Below are 17606 nucleotides of genomic sequence, written 5' to 3'. Positions count from 1 at the left end.
TGGGGGGGCAAGATTTTTTCGAATATTTACGTGATAGCTAAACCAGCACATCTCTCCTCTAAACTCGTGCTGCAAAGCAAATCATGTGTCACAGAGCTCGTCTTGCAGAATGTGACTGAATGGAATTTTCGCTTTTGCCTTTTTTTAAAAAATGAAGCTGAAATTCCTCCGTTTCTTTCTCTCTTTTTCTCTCTCTTTTTCTCTCTCTCTCTATTCTATTTTCGGTAGAGACTATCGAGTGGGACTTCTCTGGTATGACGCCAAAACAGAAAACGGAAATACATTGTTAAGGGCTCTTTCCGATATAAGTCGTGCATTAAAAAATATATAAATTTATATATGATTATTTATATATATATATATATATATATATAGATATATATATATATATATATATATATATATATATAATATATATATGCGTGTGTGTGTATGTGTGTATTAAATATTATATTATTTAGCGTTTATATGTTAGACGCAAAAAATTAATAATAATAATAATAAAATATTTTTGCTGTTCCTTTTAGCATTAGCATTAAAGTCATTATTATTATGCTGGCTTTTCTCTAGGATAAAACCCTCCACACTTGAGTATTTGTGAGAATTATGTAAAGAAGTTATATGTAAAGGCTGACCCATATACTCAGACCTTGACAAAGCACTCACTAGAGTACCAAAATCTTGTTGTAATTTCTTTACATAAAACTCACACATACACACGTGGGGACTTTTATCCTATGTTTTTATATCAGTGAGTAGACATTACTTTATTATTATCGTTACTACTTTCAATGGGTGGTGATGAGACCATTATTTAGCGATGAACGATCTATTGACTCTTCTGTGGGATACGCAGAACTCCACCCATTAACGCCAAGTGTGAAGACACGCTAATTTAAGAGAAATTATAAGTGAGAGCGTAGGGAGGAAGAGGTCCACCTCCTCCTCCCCCACCCCATCCCCCCATTCCTACACCCTCCCTTCGAGAGGACAGTCCAGTGACGTCACTCCTGTCCTCTACCCCCTGCCCTATCCAAGGGGGGGAGGGACGCTATTTTGGATCCACCGAGCCTTGCACTTTCATCCCAGCCGTATCGATTTTTGGTGGGACTCGGTGTTTCCTCTACGATATTTCGCTAGCTTTTCTCTAACGAATGTTTAGAATATATATATATATAATATATATATATAATATATATATATATATATATATATATATATATATATATATATATATATATATAATGTCGTACCTAATAGCCAGAACGCACTTCTCAGCCTACTATTCAAGGCCCGATTTGCCTAATAAGCCAAGTTTTCATGAATTAATGTTTTTTCGTCTACCTAACCTACCTAACCTAACCTAACCTAGCTTTTTTGGCTACCTAACCTAACCTTACCTATAAATATAGGTTAGGTTAGGTTAGGTAGGGTTGGTTAGGTTCGGTCATATATCTACGTTAATTTTAACTCCTATAAAAAAAAATTGACCTCATACATAGAGAAAAGGGTTGCTTTATCATTTCATAAGAAAAAAACTATAGTAAATATATTAATTCAGGAAAACTTGGCTTATTAGGCAAATCGGGCCTTGAATAGTAGGCTGAGAAGTGAGTTCTGGCTACTAGGTACGACATATTATATATATATATATATATATATATATATATATATATATATATATATATATATATATATATATATATATATATATATATATATATAGTCCAGTGACGGGACTCTAGAGCTGCCAGCTTTCTTTTCCAGCGCCTCAGCGTGGCGATACAGAGGGGAAATGCGCACTGCATCCAGGGTTCCTGCCCGCCATCTGAGGAGCGGGAGGAACTCGACAACCTATGATAACCATCTTTGTAACCTATATGTAACTCCTTTTTTGTAACAAGGTTCAAATAAAGCAAATATATATGTGTACATACAAAAGAATGGGGGTGGTAGGAGAAGATAATATTAGTGTTCACTGAGAGACCACAAGGTCTCCTCTGAATACTTTTTATTTTCTTCTCCGAGGCTATGGGTCCCCACATTGGCACCAGAGGTGGTACCCTCACAATTATATATATATATATATATATATATATATATATATATATATATATATATATATATATATATATATATATATATATATATACCCAGTATATATATATATATTTATCCGCTTATTAATTCTAAGCTTTATATATATCGTTTGAAGCTCCGTTTTCTTCCTATTGCGTGTGAGAGAAATTCATAAAGTTTCTGTTTGATTTTGTATTCGAAATTTCATTTTGTTTTTCGCCTATTATTTATTTCTGTTATTTTTTCCCATTTTACAGTCATTAAGACGTCCGTCGGTCGACCACACAGACGTCCGATGGTCGACCAGACAGACGTACGATGGTCGACCACACAGACGTCCGACAGTCGACCACACAGTCGTACGACCTACCTCCCTAGACGACCCATCGTTCAAGACGACTCCTATAAGACTAAGTAGTGGTAGCACGACGTCGTAGGAGTAACAATAGTTGTAATGGTAGTAGTAGTAGTTGCAGCAGTATCAGTAGTAGTGTATAATTATAGAACTAATAGTTAATGGTTGAAGTGGTGGTTTATCAGTATTGGTAGTTTAACATCAGCAGAGGTACAGAGAGTAGCAGTTGATCAACAAAAATGAGTAGTTGTTGTAGTTCTGAGTGTGTTGTTGTCTTCACTACTACAGTAGAGACTTAAGTCACACTTGTAGCTGAAAGAAAATTATTTGACAGAAGTAGAAATACAAGAACCAATTCCCATAGAAATAAGTCACAACAAGAGTTGATCACTAAGCACACACACACACATATATTTTATATATATATATATATATATATATATATATATATATATATATATATATATATATATATATATATATGCATGTTCTTAAAATGTTAACCAGAACGGCCTTAGAGGTCAAAATGTTATCAGGGATGGGTGGGGGAAGGGTGTTAATTTTCACTACATAAAGATATTCTCGTGTAAAGAATGTCGAAAGAAGTTTTATGTGGATGAGGTTAAATATTTTGCCAACAATGTTGATTTAAGGAGATGGACCACCTTGGATGACAGGAATTTACACACAAAAACATTATTTAAAATCAATATTAAGAAAAATTAGGATTAACTTACCATCAAGCCTCTTCTTACTCTTGCAATTTCAAGATTGTTACCTCTACCCTAATGCTTCCTAATATAAAACAGCAATTAACATCTAATAATTCTCCCTACCTACTCAAATCTAATACATATGTGGTTCAAAATATATATATATATATATATATATATATATATATATATATATATATATATATATATATATATATATATATATATATGTATACATATGCTACTGTTGCAAAAACTTGTAAAAAATGTGAACTATGCTGCTGGTCTTCCCAGAAAGAGCAATGCTATATACTCAATTGAAATGCATAACCAATCACAGTTTAAATACTGGGCCAAGGAACATACGAAAAAAAAAATAGAAAATAGCAATAGATAAACTTTCTGTTAGAACAGTTGGAAATTGACTTAGTACGGATATAGCACACCAAAGGCGAGTATTGCCTACTGAGACTACAAGATATAAAAATTAATTGGGAGTGGGGAAAGGGGCGATGGAGGAGGAGGAGGAGGAGGAGGGAGAGAGGGGAATGGAGGAGAGGAGGATAACAGCCTAGGCATCAGGCACACATACGCACACATGCGTACACATACGCACACAGGCTAACATGCGCGCGCATGCTTTCTAGATTCTACATTCGTGCTATCTACTTGGAGGCATCTACGAGCGTGTGGGGGGGGGGACACCAGCTGCCGGTGGGGGGGAAGGGGGGGTGTCCGAGCCCCAGCCTGGTTTAAGCTCTCTCGTGTGTGTGTGTGTGTGTGTGTGTGTGTGTGTTTACCCAATTGTATAAACAAAAATATCATATCAGTTTTTGGTTTCTATGTCACTTGTGTAAAATTTTCATCCTGAGCCGCTCCCGAAAGTTTAAAATATTCTTCCTCTCGAGTCGCGATCTATTATATATTCCTTATATATTAGTGTTCTTTTAATATTGATTAACTATATAACTTTGTAACGTCAGAGAACATCATAATATTTTCGTCTCCAAACCTGCGACTAAAATTATCCCTAAATATTAATTGCCTTCAAAAAACAAGCAAAAATAATGGTAATTAAAGTCACGAGGCACTGAGTATGGCACCGAATATGGCACCGAATATGGCACTGAATATGGCACTGGCATTGAGCTCATTACAAGCTTTCTCCGCTGATCCTCTGCCTTACCAATAAGTGAATAACTTTCCTCTCCAGCCTCCAGGCATATGTAGTCAAGAATCGCAAGTGACAGTGGTCGAGGCTGTCTCCTGTTATCAACTCTGTAGTCTCTAACTACAGGCTTCATCAAATGACTCGATTTTCTTGTTGCGTTTCTCAATTAAGTCAATGTAATTCCGCAAATAACATATATATCCCCAATACATTGCATCTTGATTCAGTGGTCCACTTGATCTAAAAGATGTTTGCTCGGGCAGCGGGGAGGGCAATCACACCAACACAAACAGCTCACATGCAAGCCCGACCCTCTACAACACGTGGTGAGGGACAGAGGGAGGGTAGGAGGAGGCAACTGAGATGAGGAGGACGTGAGAGAAGGAATAACATGAGGAAGGAAAGCGAGGTTGGGATCGTTTGCCTTCGCCAGATTAGGGTGAGGTTTGTAAGGTAGGGGTCAGGGGAGGAAGGATAGGCGACCTCACTAGGTCAGGGGTAAGGGGAGGCGAGGTAGGGACAGCCAGAGGGGGGACGTGGGGTCCCGGGGGACGTGGGGTCCGGGGGGGAGGGAGGGCATCCCAGGTTACTCGTTGGGGGCCGGCAGATTCTGGGTGAGGGCCCCTCTACCTCACACTAAACTCGAGCTTTCTAGTCACTAGTGTAAAAACAGGAGTTGACAAACTATGAAAGACAGTCAGCCTCTAAGGCACTAGATTTCTTGACACTCATAGAACAGGCTAATTAAAATTGAGGGCAATTAGGCAAAACAGTCAAAGTCCTCTAAAAATAAGTTATACGGCTGCACTGATGTATAAGGCTGCATTCCAACTAAATCCAGGCAATATAAGGCAGCGTTACCTGCTGGAGATGACAACACCCTCGCTAACCTCTCGGACGATACTAGTGACCTTAGCCAGCTACGAACGAATCACGCACATGTGTGTGGTCGAACGCACAGCTGCACCCGTGTGGTCGAACACACAGCTGAACATACAGAGCCACAGCAGGTGAACGGGCCTACAGGTTTTAAGATGACGGAATCTGAAGAAAGCCTTCAACGTAGCGTCGTCAGCGACATACAGTCTGCTGGTGCCTACAGGCGCCGGGAAGGTCACAGAAATGGGGGCAGCAAGGAGATATAGCCACTGTGTCGTGTTGATGTGTAAGGAAAATAATTGTGGCATTGACGTGTGAGGTAGAAACGGTAGATGCATGTTTGTAAGATTGCCAAGAGAGAGAGAGAGAGAGAGAGAGAGAGAGAGAGAGAGAGAGAGAGAGAGAGAGAGAGAGAGAGAGAGAGAGAGAGAGAGAGAGAGAGAGAGAGAGGCGGGGGGAAAGAGGTAGTGGAAGACGAGGTCATGTAAGGATGGTCCCAAGCACCGACGAAGCATCACCACGTCCTCATCACAGCCTCCGAGAGGGGCCAAGGCCTGCACATCACCCAGCCTCAACCACCACACCGCCAACTGTCCTCTTGTTAGTGCTGTACGGTGCCCGAGTGCCAGGGACGGAAGGAGGGGAGTAATATGCCCCAGAAAATAATAGCCTTCGAGAGGGCAAGATAGGGAGTCTTAAAGATAGACGGTAAAGGAAAAAGGTAATGAGAGACAAAGGGGAGGATAGGAAAGGAGTAAGGAAGAGAGGAGAGCGAGTAAAGAAGAGGAGCGAGTGAGTAAGAGAGCGAGTAAGAATGGGAGGAAGCACGGAATAGAGGAGAGAGAGTAAGGAACAGAAGAGAGGAAAGGATGTAAAAAAGAGGGGACAGAGAGGGAGTAAGGAACAGAAAAACAGAAGAGAGAAAAGATGTAAGGAAGAGAGGAGAGGGAGGGAGGGAGTAAGGAAGACAAAGAAGGTGTAAGGAAGAGAAGGAGGTAGTAAAGAAACAGACTCAAGAAGAGAAACAGTATAAGAAAAAGCAAGTTAGCCATCACACTCACTAGTGTGTAGCCCCAGAACAGTCTCCCATCTAACGAGGAATACTGTACCCCACATACCAAGTCTTGGAAGGCATTACACAACCAACAAACCAACCCGACTAAGATGCATCCAAGTGAGATTAATATAGGCCTAATGCCCAGGCTTGAAACATTCATTTAATTTTTTTTTTTTTTGTGGTGGGAATATTTATAATTTAATTTGATAATCTCATGCTATGTTTCTAGCTGTTCTATGCCATAAAGGCTCAACAATAAAGGTATCGTCACTACCTAGAATCATTGAGCACAATACACTTGTTAAAAGTACAATCCAGCAAGCTGGGATCGACCAAGAGTCATTAATTTTATATTTTGTACATATATAAGTTAAGACATTTATCCATGGAAACTTTAAATCGACACATGGGATTTTGGTTTGCTAATTTATTGGAAATAAGGAAAATGAGTTCAGGAAAGAAAATGAAAAATATATACATATATATATAGAAGCTAACGCAGGAAAATAATGCAAGGGAAAGGGGGTATGTCTGAGGTAGGGGTCACTCAGACCAATGTGGAGGAAGGGAAAGGGGAGGTTTGTACCTTGGAGGTTTCCGCCTCTTAGACCTTGCAACTGAACACACACCTGCTGAATCTCTACTTGACACACTCAGCACAGCGCGCGGCCCAGCTCGACAACAACACAGAATCAGCGCTATAAGACTAGCTCTCTGGTCCTCTAAAATAAATGTCCATGCAAGCATTACACGAATTAGAGTGCTATATCATAGATCAACTTTATTACAGTCTCTGCTCAATCACATAGTTTGACAACGAAATCTACGCCAGTGTGGCATGTCTGTATAACAATAGTTGAATAGTTTGGTCGACCAAATGGACTCTTGGCTGAAATTCAAAGTGTTCAAGCCTTGAGGGAAAGGGAGTTTCCAATTACCTAGGTCACCTGACTACCTGTCCATAAGGTGTGGGTACATACACGACACATCTGTGACCTGCAGCCATATGAAAGCACGTGGCCAGAGATCACTGACCTGAATTACCAAACTACCCTTATGGGAGGGTAGTCAAAGTAACTCTAGTATCTAGCATTCCTATTTAGCTCCAACATCTACATACAAGTACTTGTTAGTTTACCTTCTGGGCATCATTAGTGGCATATGTGCTGTTTAACTAGCATCTGAGTAATTGGACTAACTTGTAGTGATGAACTAGCTACTTGTAAGAGAAAAGATACGTACTCTGTACACTCTCGGCACTTCTCCTTTGCTCGAGTCCTCGCTGGAGTTAAAGTTACTACTTGTGCCTGAGTCAATGCCGCTATCTTTGGTCTGGGAGTCCTGTGATTCCTGGCGTTCCGCTTCCCAGAGTTCCTTCCTGGCGGCAGGTAGTGGAAGCTCGCGTCCACCCGACCAGTGGGGCAGGCGGCGCCCCTGTGCCAGGTCACGGGTGATGCACACCCCGCCCACCCCGAGGGGCGGCCGGGGTAGGTCCTCGTAATATACACTAGAGGCACTAGTCCACCTGGGGTCCACGCTCGGCTCCAGCTCCTCCTCCTCCAACGTGTCCCAGCCTTCCGAGTTAAAACGCACTGTTTTCTTTCTCCTCTCCGTGTAATTTCTACTATCAGTTGCCCTATTATCACAATATTCTTCACTTACTTGATTATGGTAAGTTCTTTCTAGCCGGTTCAGGTATTGGTTATATCTGTCCCTGTATTTATCTGCCAGGTCCCTGGGAAAGGACTCCAAGTCCCGATGGTTCCCTAACCCATAGTCCCGAATTTCATCCTTAGGGAGGCGATAGTCTCTGTGGTAGTGTTTCTCTCTCCGCGACCCCCCAGGCTCGCCTAGCCCAGGGCGCGGGTACTGGTCCATATCCCCTGCGGACACAAACACTCACACACTGAACTCCCAGCCAACGTCAGGGGGCCCTCCTCACCAGCGGCAGGGGGCCGCACCACCACCCTCCACTACTACCCACGTCCTGTGACGCCCACACCACGCACGCCGCCCACCACAAGCGCAGCAACACCTTACTGCCTCACCAATAAACCTTGCGCCACTGGCCTCGGGCCGGCTTCCACCGACCAAACTACTGTCGGGTAGTTGGACCTTCACTCACAGACGTGACAACCAACACACCGCACTCAAAACCACATTGTAACATTTCTATTCATAACAGTGAGGTTATACGGGCGGTCTGAACATACTAAGCCACACAACATTTGTAAATATTAAACAAGAAAGCCAAATAACATAACAGAGAGTGATACTTGGACGCTAGCAGGAGCCCCATCACGCGGCTCCTCCTACCACCTACCACCTACCACCTACGACCCTCAGTAAACATACACGCTAACCCTACCCCCGGTAAGAGCTAGAACTGCCATTCTTGGCCGCAGGACTGTGCCCCCTGGCCCCCTAGGACTCCCTGAACTCGGGCAGGATTGGCTGCTGGTGCGAACGTGCGTGGGGCTCTGGCGTGTCCCCCATGGAGTATCCTGGAGTCGACGAGGTGAGCACAGCGGACACGAGAAGAGCGGCGGGCAGCATGCAGACGGACAGCAAAACAGGCGGAAAGGGAGGAGGAGGAAGAGGAGCAGGGCGAGTGACTCAGGCGCTGGGCTCCCTCGGACCCTACACTCTCCTGCTTGCAAGCCATGAATGCTGGTCTTTGTCTCTCAAAATGCACGTCTTAGTACAAACTTTTAATTCTTATGTCTGATACAAATGTTTATGAGTCGTAAGAAACCCAGCGACTGATGCCAATTGATTATTTGCACGAACGGATTGAACGAACAGGCAGAGTTTACGAACGCCCTGAGTAAACGCGGCATGAATGAGGGAAGCAGGAGCAGACACGATGATCAGGAGCTAAAGAAAGGGATAAAAGAATAGGAGAAAGCCTGAGGAATATAACAAAAAAATATTAAGAATTAGCTTCTCTCGATAAAGCAAATTATTGACGTGAAAAAAACGAAAATTTAAACACGGTGAAATATTGGACTTGTACCAGCCCTTTCACAGACACTAACGAGATGGGTGTTACAGAGGTACTCACAGCGGTGTTACAGAGGTACTCACAGCGGTGACGGGGAGACATTACTAACTCAAGTACTCACTCACGCGGGATGGGACACGTCCTACAGTGTCCTATCCTTGTAATACCCCCTATCCGTCCATCCGGCTGGACAGAATCGGACTTTCTAATGGATGGTTGAATCCTAATTCTCTAATGGATGTAATACTACTATTAGCGATCCTAATACTACACGAAGGAACGTGATACTAGCACTGTGAACCTGGGGCCAGATTCACGAAGCAGTTAAGCAAGTACTTACGAACGTGTACATCTTTCCTCAATCTTTGACGGCTTTGGTTACATATATTTAACAGTTTACAAGCATGAAAACTTATCAATCAACTGTTCTTATTGTTATAAACAGCCTCCTGGTGCTTCGGAGCTCATTAACTGTTTAATAATTGTAAACAAAGCTGCCAAAGATCGAGACAAGATGTACAGGTTCGTAAGTTCTTGCGTAACTGCTTCGTGAATCTGGCCCCAGGATACTAATACTTGGAGAACCTGGTTATAACACTGTGGGAAACCTGATACAATGTGAAGCCTGATATTACAACTGACGAGCCTGGAAATTAATACTTAGGAAACTAATACTGATACAGGGAAATCTGATAACACAGAGTAACCTGATGCTAACATTGGGAACCTAATACTCCTCTGGGTACCTCATTATAATATTATATATATATATATATATATATATATATATACATATATATATATATATATATATATATATATATATATATATATATATATATATATATATATATATATATATATATATATATGATGTATATGTATGTATGTATCCATATGATGTATACCAATATTCATGCATATATGTTGCCCGTATTTACATGGTAAACATGTAGGTACCAATATTACGTACATGTAGGTATCCATATGTTGAGTATGTATACATCAATATGTACTACATCCAGACACAAGTTAATGCATTGAAATGTTGTATAAGTAGCAATAAATAAATAAATAAATATAAATATATATATATATATATATATATATATATATATATATATATATATATATATATATATATATGTATGTATCAATACGTTCTGCGTATGTATACACACATTTCATATGTACGAATCCACATGTTGCCATGTGGTGGAGCGGTCAGGGTACTAGTTTGTGTCTGGGTGCGCGAACACCTGGGCCTTCTAGGTTCGAGTCTCTTGCAGGGGCAGAGTCTTTTGTGTGTTTACCTAGGTTTGTATGTTTAAGCAAGTACCCGTGTAAATATGTGGCTTGCGTTCTCTCTAGTAAATGCAACTGACTGATAAAAAACGAATTCTGAGCTCTTGTAGGGGTGGCGTCTATATACTTAGTTTTATACATTTTTTTGAATGAATCTGCAGTTCTGAAAAGACTTCACCAAGCTGTGGATGCCTCTGTGACAACCATCTCTCACGTTCCGACTCGGAGCCGCAAAGAAAATCATTAATTACAATCAAACATTTCTGGACGCTTGTAAAAAAAATATTATTTTTAACCTTTTCGGTACATGTAGATTTTTACGGGTCCTTTGAACTTAGATTATCACAATGGACATAAATGAGGAGCGGCATTAAATGATTCAAGATGTTTAGCACTCACACGTAATTTTAAATTTATTAAACCGAGAACAAATCAAAATAATCCGATTATTTCAGTCAGCAGAAATCATTAAAGCAAGAGTCGCATCAACTCAAAATTAAAAAAAAAAAGATACTCTATATATATATGCATCTCAGTAGTCAGCAGAAATAAACAAGACACAGAGAAGAGTAAATAAATAAAGTAATCTTTTCCATTTCATTTCATTCTTCGTGTAGAACACCGACGCAGAATAACAAAGAAAACGGGAATGGTGGAGCTTGGGGTTGTATGAGAGAGGAGGAAAACAGATGCCAGAGACAACGGAATGGCGGAGAGAGAGAGAAAAAGAAAGAGAAAGTGGGAAGGTGGGATGGGACAGGTAAGCTCACCGCCAGGAACTTTTTGATCTTGGCGTCAAGGATCTCCTCTCTCTTCCACCGCTCTGCCACCGCCTCACCCTCGCCTGCCGACACACAAACAAAAGTCCAGAATTAGAAAAAGATCAGTGACACGCATGTAAAAAAGGCAGTATATGAGGGATAAATGCAATATGGACTAACCTTAGAAAGGTCAATTCAATTTCTACACAATTGTTAATGTTACATATATATATATATATATATATATATATATATATATATATATATATATATATATATATATATATATATATGTCGTACCTAGTAGCCAGAACGCACTTATCGGCCTACTATGCAAGGCCCGATTTGCCTAATAAGCCAAGTTTTCCTGAATTAATATGTTTTCTCTAATTTTTTTCTTATGAAATGATAAATCTACCCATTTCATTATGTTTGAGGTAAAAAAAATTTTATTGGAGTTTAAATTAACGTAGATATATGACCAAACCTAACCAACACTATCTAACCTAACCTAACCTATCTTTATAGGGTAGGTTAGGTTAGGTAGCCGAAAAAGTTAGGTTATGTTAGGTTAGGTAGGTTAGGTAGTCGAAAAACAATTAATTCATGAAAACTTGGCTTATTAGGCAAATTGGGCCTTGCATAGTAGGCTGAGAAGTGAGTTCTGGCTACTAGGTACGACATATATATATATATATATATATATATATATATATATATATATATATATATATATATATATATATATATGCAAACAAGCCTGAATGGTCCCCAGGACTATATATATATATATATATATATATATATATATATATATATATATATATATATATATATATATATATATATATATATATATATATATATATATATTCATAGAACGGATGATATAAAATATAATAATAAGTATTGGCTAAAATATCAAACCTTAAATAAATTATTATGTTTTAATGCTTACAATATCTTTACTTTTATATCTAATTATTTATTGCTAACAAGCAAACCATTAGAATGGTCATGTCTTCAAGAAGAGATAAAGTTATCCATGTCTTCAAGAAAAGATAAAGTTATCCATGTCTTCAAGAAAAGATAAAATTATCCATGTCTTCAAGAAAAGATAAAATTATCCATGTCTTCAAGAAAAGATAAAATTATCCATGTGGTGAAGAAGAGAAATAAAACAAAATCAATAAAGTCCAAGAATAAGAATAATAAAAACTCACGACAAGCTCAAATCGCTAAAATGTAAGGAAAGTCTTGGGCCAGATATTGTAAATGATTAAAATATATTATAAAGCGAGTCAAAATATGAGATCTGAAAGTTTCGTTTTGGTCAGATTTAGAAACCTTGAAGATCGATAACTCTAAAGCTAGAATGGTCAGAAAACAAGGTCAGAGAAGTGAAAAGTTGTAGAAGAGTGAAGTCTGAAAGTCTGAAAGGTTGGATGAGATACAGGCAAGAGGAAGGTTCAAAGTTTAAGTATTCAAAGTTCAAATGTGAAAAAAATGTAAATATTCAAATGTTACAAAGTTCAACGAGACCAAAAGTTTAGTTTGTAAAACTCAAGTCAAGTTCTAGCAATAATTAGTTAACCTAATTATTGTTAGGTGAACTGTTATTGTTGAAAGTCTTTTGAACCTCTTCCTACAGCTGTTGTTGTCTACAACAAAACAAATCAATTAAAAATCCAAAAAGAATTTAAAAATCCCCCCCCCCAAAAATACATAATCCAAAAATAATATAAATACAAAAAAATTAAAAACTCTCCCCCCCCCAAAAAAAAAATAATCCAAAATCAAAAAAAAGTTAGAATGCATCTGTTGCATTATCTAATATAATGACACTTAAAGATGTCATTATTTAAAGATGTAATAATGTCTTCAAAGAAATTATTACAATTAAATGTCTAAGGCAATTCATAAATGAACACAGGCCACACGACATGTATATGTATACATAAGTATTATGCAGACCTCCCACTGTAAACATTATTTTCTCGTGCATCAGTATGAATATTTTATTAGTACAATATGTATATACATAGTGAATTAATTTGCAGGCCACACAATATGAATATGCATATATATATGTAAGTTATGTGAGGGTCACAAAATGTGAATATTTATATTCAGGTCATGTTCAGGTCACACAATATGTATATGTATAAAAGTTAATATCCAGGTCACAAATTATGTATACTGACGTCATGTAAAGATCACACAAGATGTATATCTTAGTAAGGCATGTGTATAAGTTACTCATAGTATGTACGTATATTTAGGTCCCATAACGATCATACAATATGCATATTAAAGTCACTTACAGGTCACATAATATACATATCTAGGTGAATGGGTAGATAAATAGATAAGCTATACACACACACACACACTCAAGATCAAGTTCATAGACATTGTGTATGTGGAATAAAAGTCAAATCTGCAATGTCCATGCAATATTTCAAGATGTCACTCTATGTTCCTTTCAATGAAAAGATGAAATCATGAATTGTAACTCCCCCTCCCAAAATAAAAGCCAAAATATATATTTACAATGAGAAAAATGATCAGACTCTGATGTTCGGAATTATATAATGAATTGAGCCTTTGATAATGGAAAGTTCGTAGTTTGTAGAAAGTGGGAAAAATATAAAAATTATGTATATACGTGTGAAAAAGATCAATATATATATATATATATATATATATATATATATATATATATATATATATATATATATTAGTATATTTTGGTAGCAGTCTTTCCTGTAGACATATATTATTAAATATGACCAAAAAAGTAAGATTAATAATTCTAACACGAATTTTCTCAATCTTTCGTACATTTCTTTTCACTGTTGGAGGTAATTCAAAAATCAATTCTCCAAAATTCATTTTTATTTCTAGTCTGACGCGACACTTGAGCGCGTTTCGTAAAACTTATTACATTTTCAAAGACTTTACACATACACAACTGAATAGAACTTACATATCTCCGATTTGTTTATATCTACATTTGAGTGAGGTGGATGGGGTGAGGTGGTATTTAATAGGGTATTAATTTCATCAACACAGGACAGAACACGAAACAATGGGTATTGAAATGGAAGTGATTGTAGAAAGCCTATTGATCCATATTTCTTGATGCTTCTATATTGGAGCGGAGTCTTGAGGTGGGTAGAATATAGTTGTGCATTAATTGGCTGTTGATTGCTGGTGTTGACTTCTTAATGTGCAGTGCCTCGCAAACGTCAAGTCGTCTGCTATCGCTGTATCTATCGATGATTTCTGTGTTGTTTACTAGGATTTCTCTGGCAATGGTTTGGTTGTGGGAAGAGATTATATGTTCCTTAATGGAGCCCTGTTGCTTATGCATCGTTAAACGCCTAGAAAGAGATGTTGTTGTCTTGCCTATATACTGGTTTTTTTGGAGCTTACAGTCCCCACGTGGGCATTTGAAGGCATAGACGACGTTGGTCTCTTTTAAAGCGTTCTGCTTTGTGTCTGGAGAGTTTCTCATGAGTAGACTGGCCGTTTTTCTGGTTTTATAGTAAATCGTCAGTTGTATCCTCTGATTTTTGTCTGTAGGGATAACGTTTCTATTAACAATATCTTTCAGGACCCTTTCCTCCGTTTTATGAGCTGTGGAAAAGAAGTTCCTGTAAAATAGTCTAATAGGGGGTATAGGTGTTGTGTTAGTTGTCTCTTCAGAGGTTGCATGGCGTTTCACTTTCCTTCTTATGATGTCTTCGACGAAACCATTGGAGAAACCGTTGTTGACTAGGACCTGCCTTACCCTACAGAGTTCTTCGTCGACTTTCTTCCATTCTGAGCTGTGGCTGAGAGCACGGTCGACATATGCGTTAACAACACTCCTCTTTTACCTGTCTGGGCAGTCGCTGTTGGCATTTAGGCACATTCCTATGTTCGTTTCCTTAGTGTAGACTGCAGTGTGGAAACCTCCGCTATTCCATGACTGTTACATCTAGAAAGGGCAGCTTCCCATCCTTTTCCATCTCGTAAGTGAAACGCAGCACGGAACTCTGCTCAAATGCCTCCTTCAGCGCCTGCAGATGTCTGGCATCTGGTACCTGTGTAAAAATGTCGTCAACATACCTGCAGTATATGGCCGGTTTCAAGTTCATGTCGACTAAGACTTTTTGCTCGATGGTACCCATGTAGAAGTTTGCAAACAGGACACCTAGGGGAGAACCCATGGCGACCCCATCTACTTGCTTATACATGTGCCCATCCGGGCTCAAGAAGGGTGCCTCTTTAGTACAAGCTTGGAGTAGTTTCCTCAGAATATTTTCTGGTATGTCAAGAGGAGTACAGGCTGGATCACGATACACTCTGTCGGCTATCATCCCGATTGTCTCGTCCACAGGTACGTTGGTAAACAGCGATTCTACGTCCAACGAGGCTCTTATCCCTGTGGCCCGTGTGCCCCGCAGTAAGTCAACAAATTCCTTTGGAGACTTCAGGCTGAAGGCGCAAGGAACATAAGGAGTCAGCAGGCCGTTGAGTCGCTTCGCCAGTCTGTACGTGGGTGTGGGTATCTGGCTAGTGATTGGCCGAAGTGGGTTTCCAGGCTTGTGTGTCTTGACATTTCCATACGCATATCCAGGTTTATATTCCCCAATGATCTTTGGCAGGTGGAGTCCGGATTTCTTGGCGTTCACAGTTTCGATCAGTTTGTTGACCTTTGCTTTCAATTCGGCTGTAGTGTCCTTCGTTACCCTTTGGAACTTAGTTTGGTCAGAGAGTATGAGGTTCATTTTCGCCAGATATTCGTCTTTTTTAAGAATGACATATATTGGCGACTTGTCACCTCTCCTGACAACTATCTCCTTGTTCTCACGAAGGCTTTTAGCTGCCGCTTTGAGCTCGGGGGACAGTATGGTGCTTCTGTAATTGCCTCGATTCTTTCCTCCTTCTACAATAAGTTCTGCTTGTAAGGTATCTTTGGAAAATTCGTGTTAGAATTATATATTATATATATATATATATATATATATATATATATATATATATATATATATATATATATATATATATATGTCGTACCTAATAGCCAGAACGCACTTCTCAGCCTACTATTCAAGGCCCGATTTGCCTAATAAGCCAAGTTTTCATGAATTAATGTTTTTTCGTCTACCTAACCTACCTAACCTAACCTAACCTAGCTTTTTTTGGCTACCTAACCTAACCTTACCTATAAATATAGGTTAGGTTAGGTTAGGTAGGGTTGGTTAGGTTCGGTCATATATCTACGTTAATTTTAACTCCAATAAAAAAAAATTGACCTCATACATAGAGAAAAGGGTTGCTTTATCATTTCATAAGAAAAAAATTATAGTAAATATATTAATTCAGGAAAACTTGGCTTATTAGGCAAATCGGGCCTTGAATAGTAGGCTGAGAAGTGAGTTCTGGCTACTAGGTACGACATATATATATATATATATATATATATATAGTATATATATATATACCCTTGCTGGGACTAGAACCTCCGTCCGCGTGATGCAAAGCCAAATCGGTCCTGACATTTGAGTGGACAGTGTTTCGGATTCGTAGTCCTGAGGTTCCAAGTTCGATCCCCGGTGGAGGCAGAGACAAATGGGCAAAAAGTCTCTTTCACCTTGATGCCCACTGTTCACATAGCAGTAAATAGGTACCTGGGAGTTAGACAGCTGCTACGGGCTGCTTCCTGGGGGATGTGTAACAAAAAGGAGGCCTGGTCGAGGACCGGGCCGCGGGGACGCTAAGCTCCGAAATCATTTCAAGATAACCACTGTATCACCACGCTAAAAAAAAAAGCTCCAAGACTTTTCAACACTCTCCCGCTATACATAAGGACCAGTTAAACATAACTGGCCTGGTTCTCTCGCTTCATGCAGGTCTGCGTTCAATCCTCGACCGTCCCGAAATGGTTGGGCACCATTCCATCCTCCCGTCCCATCCCAAATCCTTATCCTGACGCCTTCTCAGTGCTATATAGTCGTAATGGCTTGGCGCTTTCCCAATTACAGCCCCGCTCCTGTGCCAGGTAATTCCACTACGGGCTCACCATAGCCCGTGCTACTTGCAACTTTTTGTTCCCAATAGCTGAATCTTAAACAACAACAACAAACGCTTTTCCCTTATAATTCCCCTCCATTGAAAGGATACCTGATCAATGAGGCTGTGATTCATACGTCAGACTGAGAGAAGCAGCGTCTAACAGCCTGGTTGACCAGAGGCCTAGTCAGAGACCGGGCCGCGGGGACGTTGATCCCA

The 17606-nt window shown here is 39.4% G+C and overlaps 2 protein-coding genes across 3 annotated transcripts in view; one reads left to right on the top strand and one right to left on the bottom strand.

Annotated features, from left to right (window-relative positions):
- Window positions 1–17606, top strand: part of LOC138353132 (centrosomal protein of 19 kDa-like) — a 136899-nt gene that overhangs the window by 14143 nt on the left and 105150 nt on the right. The window lies entirely within an intron of this gene.
- The window catches only part of LOC138353130 (regulating synaptic membrane exocytosis protein 2-like), a 67689-nt gene continuing 58056 nt past the window's right edge, over window positions 7974–17606 (bottom strand). Inside the window, exons 4-5 of one of the 2 annotated variants that reach the window (XM_069305962.1) lie at window positions 11334–11407; window positions 7974–8137 (exon numbers count right to left, since the gene is read on the bottom strand). In XM_069305962.1, coding sequence (XP_069162063.1) covers window positions 8105–8137; window positions 11334–11407 — 107 coding nt within the window. In that variant the 3' untranslated portion in view covers window positions 7974–8104. Of the gene's footprint in view, window positions 8138–10430; window positions 11408–17606 lie in introns of those variants that run through there. The other variant, XM_069305961.1, reaches the window with a different exon arrangement.

This window comes from Procambarus clarkii, chromosome 56 (assembly GCF_040958095.1).
Source record: "Procambarus clarkii isolate CNS0578487 chromosome 56, FALCON_Pclarkii_2.0, whole genome shotgun sequence".
In the NCBI taxonomy this organism is placed as follows: domain Eukaryota; kingdom Metazoa; phylum Arthropoda; class Malacostraca; order Decapoda; family Cambaridae; genus Procambarus; species Procambarus clarkii.
This window is presented reverse-complemented; position numbering and strand designations above follow the sequence as displayed.